Source organism: Euprymna scolopes, chromosome 36 (genome assembly GCF_053919585.1).
Source record: "Euprymna scolopes isolate OS-2025 chromosome 36, ASM5391958v1, whole genome shotgun sequence".
NCBI lineage: Eukaryota > Metazoa > Mollusca > Cephalopoda > Sepiida > Sepiolidae > Euprymna > Euprymna scolopes.
The window spans coordinates 43622625-43634702 of record NC_136517.1 but is presented as its reverse complement, the minus strand read 5'-3'; the positions used below and the strand labels follow the sequence as shown (position 1 = coordinate 43634702).

Here is a 12078-nt window from a genome sequence, read left to right as displayed (position 1 = left end):
CCAATTAAGTAATGTGTTGCAAAAAAAAAAAAAAATCATTATGAAAAAGAAATTACATTTGAATAATAAACTGAATGCATTCAGAAATAATGGCAAAAAAAAAAAAAAAATTTGTAGGGACATAAGAATTTGTAGGGTCTATAAAAGTAATTGTTGATGGGCAGAAGTCATAGTATCAATGTCAGTATGTCTCAAGAATCATCCAAATTATATTCGGAGATCATTTTTTGACATTTATGCAAACGACATCTGTCTATGGCAGCACTTTGAAGAGCATTGATGATCAAGACCTTATTGTTCTCTCTCTTCCTACCTAGGGTTGCAGTGAGGGAGGGGAAAAGTGGCTTGTTTTTTCTAAAACATCTAAAACCAAGCTTCTAACCACCACAAACACTCAATCCTTTATTTTTCCTCAACTGAAATGAATGTCTCTCTCATTGTGGAAGGCTTTTGCTTTGATAAGCTCCTAGCCCTAGGACTGCTTTTTATTTGAGACTTGAAATTGAAAACTTGCATCAAATCTCTCACCTGGGTTGCTGGAAAAATGGTTGGATTATTCTATTGCTCCGGGAAGTATCCGACTACTAATGCAATTCTCAACCTGTATAAGAGTCAGATATGTCTTAAGATGGAGTACTGTTGTCGCCCAGAACACGTTTCCTTATCTTAACAGGAAACAAAATCAAGTACATAATTTAATGGGGGGGGGATAATCTCTTCCCTTTCCTACAGCGCCTTTCTCATAGACATTGCTAGTCTTTCTCTACTTTATCAGTATTTCTATGGTAGGTGATTTACTGATCTCTAATCACTTGTTCACACCTGTAAAACATCCACAGTGAAAAACTCCTCTAGCTACCACAACTGTAAATACTTTTATTTCTTCCTCTGTGTGCCTAAAACTAAACAGAACTTACATAGACAGTTTATTGCCAAGAACTTTTTATACATGTGACAGAATACTATGGGGTTGCTTCATAGCTGACTATAACATGGTTATTTTAAAGTCCAATATGAACAAATACTTTTTAAAGTAAGTCCACCCATCGTTTTCTTGATCATCCTAGTGACAATCAATTAATAATTTCTTATTCTTGATTGGCTTTTGATCTTGGTTAGTCGTGAATTTCATCTGTATATTATACATTTTGAAATTAAAAAAAAAAAATTGAAATAAGATTATTAATCAAAACAGGAGATATATATTATACTAAAGGCTGAAATGATCAACGTTTGTTTCTCAAATTTTTTTATTTTGCTATATATTTTACTTGCACAAAATTCATAAAATATTTGTCAACTTTGAAATTGAATTTTTTTAAAAAAACTTTCCATATCTGTCATAATTAAAATTGAACCAATCAACTATGAACTCTTGTATCATGCTGACAAGTGAAATAAAGGTCATAATTTGTTAAATCGAATTAAATAATCTTTTCGTATTTGCTAATCATATATCTCTTTAATTTTCAAAGCACACTACTACTACTACTACTACTACTAATCTTTAACTTCTGTTATATTGTCTTTTCTGATGTTTACCGATATTGCTCAAGATAGAATGAGCAGCCCATGACATTTTTCATTCTACCCATAACGCCATATATTTTATTATTATTATTATTATTATTATTATTATTATTTAGGCTTTAAGACCTTAAATTTCATGAGTAGATTTCTAGAATGTTATTTACTTCAAACCCCACAGCATAAAAATGTGGCACAAGGTCGGGAAAGTGGGATTTGAAAAGCAAGCATCCTAGAGGAAGAGCATTTTTGCCTACAAAAGATGCCTGGGCTGTCCTGTCTGCATTCTTGGATAGGGGCACATCAGGCGATTAACAAACTAGCCCCTTTCTCAAAGGGCAAAAAGGTAAAGCCTGTGGGCTGCTCGTCTATACTCACCTTTTTATTGGATAGGAAGGATGTGCAAATAAAATAAGATTGAAATAAATTTCAGTAAATTTATTGTTAATCTGCTCGAGGCACGGCTGGCATTTCCCGAGAATGAATTAGAACCTTGCATATTTGTGCTCCAATCATGGTCGTCTTTATTGGCACATTTTTATTATTTGTAAGTTTTATTTCTATAGTATTCAAATTATAAATAATATAAAATGAAGTAAAACACGTTTCCTTTTTGCTATGAATGACAAGTATTAATGCAGACTCCACGATAATGTTATATCTTCTTTGACGAAAGTGAAATATACTTATGCAGCAAGCAACTTGGATATTATAGTTATCTGACAAGAACCAGTGTTTTGTGATCTAGTCATCATGCTCAGGGTCCTGGATATGACCTTAAACTATATCCAGTGGTGAGGCCCCAGCTTGCGGACTTTGGGGAGTGTGGAACCACCCTTTAATTGCCATTGCTCCCAAGTCCACTCTGACCCGGAGTGGTAGTACCTGTTAGGGTCCCAACTATGGGTTAAAATAGAAACTGACTTGAAAACAATAAATATATCCTATTAAAAAAAATTTTCTTCAACATCTTTATATTTGGCATTAAATAACCTGAAAAGGGTTGATATGCCGTAAAACATAAACAACCAACTAACCATCATGCTCAGGCTTACACTGAGACCAACAGTCTTGACTCAACTTGAAACCGATTTAAATTCCGCATCGGATAATGCGGACAGTTATTTCCGGTTGAAGCAATTTTTGATGCTATTGCATTTATACTCCTCAAGTGAGATTTGTTCTTGCTTAGACCTGACAGGAGATTACTTTTCATGACTGTGGCTGCATAACCATTTCTTGAGCAGTATATTAAGTTAAGATAGTTACCTCTTTCAATGCTTGTTGCACTTGACCTAGGGAGAAGTTGGGTGAGGGCGTTTGAAGGATTCAAATGCCTTGTTAAGTAGCTGGCTTGATTAAAATGTTTTGACAAAATAATCCTATCAGAAACACGCACGCACACACAGATGTTTGCAAGATTGCTTTCTAGAAAAAAAAATAAGTTTCATTTTTTAAAATTTATTCATCAAACTGTACACAGTTTGTTGTTGTGACTAGCTCTGCCGACGTCACTTGAGGAGCCATGAGCAAAGCTTCTTTCCTAGAACAGCCTGCCTGTGGAGCACAATATCATGGGGCTGTTTTCTAGCTGACTATAACGTGTTCGTTTTCAAGTCCAACAGAAACAATTTTTTTTTTTTTTTTTTTTTTTTTTTTTTGAGCTGTTCTCATAAATAATTCAATTCCTACTCCATTTCTACTAAAATTATTTATCACGGTGTTCACTCATTAATCATTATCTTCAAGTAGCTTCTGGGCCTTGATAAGTAGTGACTTCCATGTAGAAAAAAAAGGTAACATTATCACTTTTTTCATGACGATAAACTAACAGTGAAAGTAAAAAAGAAAAAAAAATATGTATAAAATTAGTTGAAAATAGCAAACAAATATTGTCTCTCTCTCTCACACATATATATATATATATATATATATATATATAAAGAAGTGAACCATCGCGTGAATTCAATCAACTAAAAAAAAAAATGGAAAACGGGGTGAAGAAAAAATAAATAAATAATAATGGGGCAAGTTATATGTACAATTCAATAAAATAAATAAGTCGATTAAAAACAAGATCGTTAAAATACACCCGAAGCGCTTTTCGTTCAGACTAACATTTTCAAGGGTCATAAGTCTGAAAATTATTATTTTTTTAGAATATTTGGTAGTGGTATGGAGTAAGAGCAGAGAGGAGGTTAAGAAAAAAAAAAAAAACAAACCCTGACTACCCAAATAATTCTAATTGAAGCTGAGGGTTTCTCTGCTTGCACAAAGTAGGGGGGTTAGCAATGATGACAAGTGCTTTGAGGACAGACAGGTGGAACTTTGTGCGCCCTCGGTACAAAACAGAAAAACACTCCGGAGAGAAAACAAGACCGCACTCCTTTTTATCGACCAAGTGTTGGCCGATGGACGATTCTATCAGTTGAGATTTTCTGGTGGTAGGTTGATGATCTCGGATGAAACGGGGAACATGTTGGGCGATTCTGACCTGAAGATGCTGGGTCGTCTTGCCTATATAGACGGCACCACACCGACATTGAAATTTATAAATAATATTACTTGTTTGAGAGATAGGTAAGACATCCTTACGAAATGAGGGAAAGGCGGTTTTTGTGGAAAAAGCAATACAGAGCGATAAAGCACCAAAATTAGAAGACACCAGAGAGGAAATCTTATCGCAAATAAGTTGGCCTTCAGGTCCAATCCAGGGTAACTTAAGGTATACCGGAAATCTAAATGGACCGTATTTTGGTAGCTCAGAAAAGGATTGAATTTTTTTATTAATAACTAAGTTAACTAATGGAGGTGGATATCCATTCATAATAAAAATCCTTTAAATGTTTTCAATTTCCACATCAATAAAAGGTGGGGAACAAATAGCTTGCCCCATTATATATATTTTTTTTTTCCTCACCCCGTTTTCCATTTTTTTTAGTTGATTGAATTAACTCAATGGTTCACTTCTTTATAATTATTCTAAAATTTTGCCAATCGAATAAAGATATATATATATATATATATATATATATATAGTAATTTATAAAATATATATGGCGATTAAGCTTAATCACCATATATATTTTATAAATTACTAACTCTACCTACGTATTGAGCACTTTTGAAGTAAATACTTAATTTACGCATAAATCTATACTTTCGTATATTAATTTCATGAGTAAATGAAGTAGTTATATATATATATATATATATATATAGTAAGTTATAAAATATATATGTCAATTAAGCTACACAGAATATTCCACGTTTCATCCATGCTAGGATTCATCAGACTTATGTATTGAGCACTGTTGAAGTAAATACTTAAAGTTTACGCATGAATTTATACGCTCGTATATTAATTTATGTGATTAAATTAAGTAATCATATATATCTACAGTTTTTCTGTATCACAGCTCTTCAGTTCAGCTAGACTAATACCCATCCCAAACCAAGAATTGAACCTACAACCATCTAATTGATAGTTGACAGTTTAACCTTTAAGTGACAGGATTGGCGCTTGTAAATCATATCTCTAATGTTTATATAAACACTTTTAAAGTGCTCAGTTTATTTACAAAGAGCTTTGCATTATGATAAGTAGCATGCCATATAAATTAATAAAATGCCCTACCCGAGAAAGGAGGGCTTATATATAGTCATTCACAGACAAACTGTTTCACTGTATCACAGCTGTTCAGTGTGGTAATACTAGCACCCATCCTAAGTCAGGAGAACCTACAATCATGTAGTTGATAGAAGTTCAACCTTAAACCATGGAATCGGTGCTAATAAATCCTATTGTCTTTATGTAAATATTGGCCGCCACTTAATCAAATAATTTAAGTTCATTTAAGAAGGCTCTTTTAAAAATGTGTACAGATTTTTTTTTATTTTTTTTTATTTCATCCTTTACAATAAGATAGCTAAATATCTTAATTTTTCAATAAATTTGAGCTTATGTATTAGGTTTTTATCGATTTAAAAGTACATTTAAATTAAGTGTCGGGTATCAAATGTTTTGTTCTTTTCTCATGTTCCAATATAAAATTCATCAAAACTAGATCTGAGTAAAAAAAAAAAAAAAAAAAAAAAAAAGGTGTTGGGTGTTTTAGTTTTTTTTTTCTTAAGGTTCATTCTAATTGAACGTTGCCCATCAGAAGGTATGAAAGTAGTAGACATACCGTGGTTTTAGTTGTATACTAGCAGACCACCTGGCATTCCCCGGTTGTAAAATATATTTTGATTAAAGCAGATTTCGTATAATTATATTGGACATGATACATATTAATGATTTAAAAAGTTTAAAAAAAACAAGTCGTGCGCCACCTGAAAATCAAAACCAAAATGTTTAGTTTCCGATTTACTTTTTCCTTTGACGTTAATGCCTGAGCCATGAAGACATGTTTGCTGCAAGGCTAAAAATTAAAACATGAACCAATAGCTACTACGTTACACATATTTGTAATGCTGTTGTTCGACCTTCACCTGGCAAATTTCATTTCTTTAATTTTCACACTTTTGTGCTGATTTTCTTCTGGGTAAAACATAAATATAAAGTTTTACATGGGTTGAATACCCTATATATGAAGTTTCATGTCTCTAGACCAAAAACTGACAGGAGTTTGGTAGGCAAAACTTTTTAAACAAATATATATATATATATATATATATATATATATATATATATATATATATTTATTAGAAAGAGGTTTGTGTTTACAAACCTTTTTTTTATGCAAATAGTATGCAAGTATAAATCATGTAGCATATTTGCATGAATATAATTACATGTAATAGTTAACTAAAGATGACCATCCCATAAGAAAACCGAAAAAACTAATAGAGAATTCATTAAAATGAATGTTTAAAAGAATATGCAAATTAGATCTTTTACTAGTGAATGCAATTCCATGACCCATATAGAAGTTGTATTTTCTTTTTAAATAAATAGAAAAAGGATTTTTAATATGAATATCAATACACACAAAAATTTTTTTATAGGAATATAGAGATTAGTGTAGAGACATGTTACAGTCTTTATTAACAAAGAATTTTCAGCATAGTGTTGAAAGACGGTACAAAAAATGGGAAAAAGTTAAGCTTAAATTTTTTTCTCTTCAAACTTTTATTTTAAAAATGTTCTTTTATAGGAAACCACAAATGTTTAATCTACTAATAATCCATCTCATAAGACTTTTCTTGCTACTTAGTTCTCAAGTGAGACATCATTTTTCAGATACTAGGTCTGCTTTACGGTGACCATGATTTGTCATACATAGAGAAATAAGTGAGATCCAGCAATAAATATTAAGCAATGTAAGATTTTTTTTTTTTTTTTATTCAAGTCTTCATGGTGTTCTAACATTGGATGGAACGAGAGGGTTTGAAATTCACAAGCAGTCCCCAAACTCTCATGTATATCCTGGTGAGGGGAGTTTTAGCTTTTCAGCTCAGTTATTGTATTTATTTGCTTCCCCACCAAAGCAAATTAGGCACAAGGCCGTTTTTAATGTGGGGTAAAAACCAGCTCCCGTAAAAGTAGACAAAAAGGGGGCACTCTGGTTACCAAAAATAATAATTGTCCCAGTATAGAGGGTGTCCCCTCCTTTAACTGGGACAAATTACCTTAAGTGCAGCATCTGCAGAACAGATACTACACTTTAAGATATTAAATCCTTTATTCATGTTAAAAATACATTGAAAATCAACACTGAACAAAAAACTTAGGCACATGGCCAACTCAAAAGGGAGGGGATTGTGGGTGTCGTTGCTCATTCTTGTCACTCCAGAACTAAACAAAATCAAAAGTTTCTCCCAGCTAGTATCTTTCACCATAATACTGCATTCACCCTTTCATACTGGGGGACGTCCTACTTAACTCCCAATTTTTAAAACATTTTTTATTGACGTGTAAAAACAAAAAAAAGATAACAATAAAAATGGTACAATAATTCATTTGTGTCGGGGGTGGGGGTGATTAGTAGGACCCTCCCAACCCCATCTAGTTAATAGACTGCCCATTCCACTAGGTTTGTAAAAGGAACCTGACTTCTGCTGGTCAGTCTCTAAGTGGGGATGCCTTCTAGATGGAGGTGAATGGAGAAAAGAAAATTTTGTGGGTAAGGAATGGGGGTTTACACTTTGATCCCGGCCCGAAGACCAAGAACAACTTTTGCTTGCACATCCAGCCCATTTTGTCTGGTAGATCCTGACAAACACAAAGGTCAAGATCTACCAGGCCTTGGTTCCCATTATCCTGCTTTATGGCTGCGAAACATGGCCTATGTGTGCAAGTGACCAGTTACAAACTGGAGGTGTTCGACCATTATTTCCTATGCCGCATCCTGTGTCAGCTGGCAATAGTTCATCTCTAACAACACGGTCTGGGCATGCTGCATGATACGCTCCCTTAAACAATCCTTCCTTGCCAGACGCCTTCGTTGGTTTGACCATGCTTCATCAAAACCAAAGGAACCTCATTTGTAAAGCCATCGACCCAGTACTACTACCAGGCTGGAAGAAACGCTGTGATGGCCAACTGAAAACCTGGCTCAGGATGGTGAAACAGGATGCTGAAATGATTCTTGATCCCCCCACCTCTACAGGCTCCACCGATGGAACCACAAATGGCTTACACTTGTAATGGAAACAGCCTTGAACCGCCGGACCTAGTCAGCCGTTATATGGGATGCGGTGAACTTGTTGGATAAAGCAGGCTCAATCGATCCAGGGTGAACGCCACAACAAGTACAAGTCTAATTTGCTGGAAAATAACACTGCCGAAAATGACTAAATGATGAACTACTGAAAGATGCAGAGCACGTCCAGGTTTCGAGTATTATTTTGATATGTGGCATCTTGGTGATGAGTTTATAAGACACCAAGAAAACTTTTTAAGGTATCCGTTTTTCTTCTATTCATAATGTTTCATTTTGTTTCAGGCTTATTCACCGAACATGAAGTATATTGTTTCGATTGGGACCCAACATGATATGATTGTGAACGTGTGGAATTGGCGGACCAATAATAAGGTGGCATCGAACAAAATATCTTCAAAAGTAAGTGACTTTTTTTGCTTGTTATCAACAAAAATATTCCGACAGAAAATCTGAGGTTGGTTGGAACTATGATGTCAGTGATGTTCATCATGATGAGTGCACGCATTACCTTAACTGCAGCTGTCTCACATAACAAAGGTGGCATTCAGAGAAATTAAAATGAAAATGAACCCTTTAAAAAAAAAAAAAAAAAGATGTCTGCGGAGGGGGGGGGCAAATAGTCAGACCTTACTCTGCTATCTTAAATTAATTCAGATAGAAATCCACTCTATTTCCATAATGAGGTCTCTTTTTTTGTCCTTTCATTCTCTACTGATTAATGTTATGTAATAATATCAATATTAGTGCCAACATTGGTGAAGGATAATCCCTACCATTCTACTGTCGTTTTTAGCAGAGGGTATGCACTCATGAACCGTCTCAACTAATTGTCATGGCTAGTAACACCTTATCTGAAAGCTCATCGTTCAAACTTCTCAGCTTAACATTCACAGGCGACGTGAATTGGAACAAATACATTGAGGACATTACCAAGGCTGCTACAGACAAGGTGGGCTTCCTTTACTGCTAGATAACATCAGAAAGTCTATATATATAAAAGCGAAAATGTATGTATGTATATATGTACGCTTTTCCTCGATGTCCACAAAAGGCTTCTTTCAGAGAAGCGCTTGCTCGGTTCACAACTTCTTAAAACTTTTTATATCATCTATAAATTGTAATATCTCAGAGTTACCCACGGAGCTCGCCTGTCTATTTAATTTTATTGACTTTCAAACGTTAATTATTCCACATTTCCCGCATCGACACTCGTTACATTCGGTTTTCGGTATAAAAAAAAGCGAAACTCGACTCTAATCACAGGCCGAAACCCAGTTGTCTTGAGAGCTAAGTAACGTTTGTTCAATGTCGACTTCGTCATATCAGACTGTAGCTTTCATTTCGCTCCTCCTAATAAACAGGGAGCGGGTTTTTAAAAACAAACAAACAAACCGATTTATTCACCTCATTCAAAACTGTCCCGCACAAAATGCTTACTGCTGAATACCTATCGCCGTCACGTCAATCAAAAACGCGCACCTGTTTTTTTTAAACACTTTACTATTTCCCAACTGCGCGTCGTGAAGGCTTCGTTTTTTTTTCACGGGCACCTGTTTTTTTTTTGTTTTTTTTCACATTTTCGGGGTTTTTTCACATACCCCGAAAAACACCTGGGCAACGCCGGGTACCCCTCGCTAGTATCTTTATAAAGCCAGAATTCGCCCATGCATGTAGTATTGTTGCTGCGTCTGTACTGAGGATTGAACCTTCAACCTCCAGAAGAATGTAATTTACAACTGAATTAAAACAAGTACTTTATCCACTACGCCATTTAGATTCACAAGTTTGACAGAAAAAGTTTCAAGTGCTGCCCCCCCCCCCCATCCTCCTGTTATTTCAAATGTTGAGCTCCCCCTCCTCATTTCAGATGTGGAATGTTATGAAGAAATAGGACTTTCTACGTTATATATGTCTGTTTGGTGGTGTAAATTTATGACACTGAGATAAATGATTTAATTCCTATTATATTTTTCCAAATTATTAAATTAAAAATATTTTTTCCTGATAGGTTAGTGCTGTGGCATTTTCATCAGATGGAAGTTATTTTGTGACTGTTGGGAACCGACATGTGAAGTTTTGGTACATGGCCAACAGCAACGTTAAAGTAAGTAATACATTTTTCAAATTTGTTTTTGCAGTCAGTTTGCACTTTAAATGTGGAATGCTTTCTAAAAAAAAAAAAAAATTTGAATAACTCAAACTTTTTTTTAAGGAAAAGCGATTTTGCAATGCCAGCAATTCAGCACCTGTTTTTAAAGCAAGGAAAAATACAATAAAGAAATACAGTTTTTGGTATGGTGATGGGTATAAGTAAACAAAAGCAATAATATTAAAATTATAATGGAAGAAGCAAATTTTTTGTTATTTTTTTTTTTGTACGTCTAACGAGATATTAGTCTTTTAGTTAAAAAGAAAATGTTAAGACCTTTTCCATATTTAAAACCTTCAGGAATTTTTATTTTACTTCAAAGACAAATTTAAAAAGTCTTTTGTAATTTCATATTTTTATTTTATTTTTTTAATTTTTTATTTAAGTGTTTGGTTTATGAGCTCATAAATTTTTGCAAAAACAGGAAAACTTTATTTTCTTTTATTTCTATCCTAGCAAAAGCGTGTGGGCTCTTCGGTAAGTCCTTCCCAAATGAAAACTTGGTGTCGTTGTTTGTAGTCGTTTGTTTACCACATCCTTCAAATTGTGTTGTACACCCACCATTCTAACATTTGTTTTTTTTTACAAAAATTACAAATTTAAAAAATTTTTTTTTATAGAAATAAAAAAAAAAAAAAAAATTCTGCAATCGAAAATGATAAATTGCAGCAGATAAATTATTTACAATTTTCGGAATGTGTTTTTTATTGTAATGTTTTGACTGTTTTGCCCATCGGTTGTGTCGTCTTCTAAGTGCCTTGTGGCAAACTCAGGAACTGCCATGGAATTTTGATTCCGATATTTCATTAGATTCCTGGGTATCTGTAGGTTTTGTGACACTTTTTCAGTTAACTTATTGTCTTGCTGCCTTTGTGCAATCCGAAAATTCTAAATAATAATGAAATAATGGTTTTGGAATATTTTTTTTCATATATGAGAATTGATAATTTAGAATTTTTGAATTACTTTGTGTTATATTCACAGCATTTGGCTTGGGTAACTTCAGACCTTCTTCAGGTGTTCAGTTTTTAAAACTCTGGAACATATAAAGAATTTTGAACTAAGGCTTTTTATCCAATACACAAGAGTAGATTATTTTCGTTCTGTTAGCCATGTCTCGAGCTACCAGATTAGGCTGTCTAAAGATTTCGGCTTCCTGACTTAAAATCAAACATTGATGGCGCCCCCCCCTTTTTCTTTTTCCAAACTCAATCATGTTCTGCAAAGCCAGAAACAATTTTGCTCTACAAAACAACCAAACCAAACACCATGAGTAAATATTTGAAGATGTAAAGAACTTGAAGCATAAAAACATTTTCTAAAATTATTGGATAGTTAGCCATGACTGGATTTTATTTTTATGTTAATTATTGTTACATGGACATAGGATTTAAGTGGTGAATCTTAATTAACAATCAGATATAAGTGACAGCCTTGTGGAGTTTTAGGGTTCAATCTCTACTAGAGGTAATAAGAACAACATAATTTAATATTTCTACTTAGTCCTGGCTGACAGAATGAGAACAATCTATTCCTATAGATTGAATGAAGGATTTAGTTTAGAGTTCTCTCTGGGTTCTCAAGTTTGACTATTAGATTCCAAAGTTCAAAATATATGCGCCTAAAGAAGGTCAGAGATTACATTGGCCGAACTGTCATGAATATAACAACCAAAATGAGAATAATAGTCTAAATAATCAAAAATAATCAATCCTCATCTAAAAAATTTCTAGAAGA

General features: G+C 33.8%; 1 protein-coding gene across 5 annotated transcripts in view; it reads left to right on the top strand.

Annotated features, from left to right (window-relative positions):
• LOC145260432 (uncharacterized) overlaps positions 1-12078 on the top strand; it is a 544502-nt gene that overhangs the window by 283227 nt on the left and 249197 nt on the right. For 4 of the 5 annotated variants that reach the window (XM_080118436.1, XM_080118435.1, XM_080118434.1 and 1 more), the window contains exons 5-7: positions 8475-8591; positions 10201-10296; positions 10798-10818. In XM_080118436.1, the coding sequence (XP_079974562.1) occupies positions 8475-8591; positions 10201-10296; positions 10798-10818 (234 nt within the window). The remainder of the gene's footprint in view (positions 1-8474; positions 8592-10200; positions 10297-10797; positions 10819-12078) is intronic. The other variant, XM_080118437.1, reaches the window with a different exon arrangement.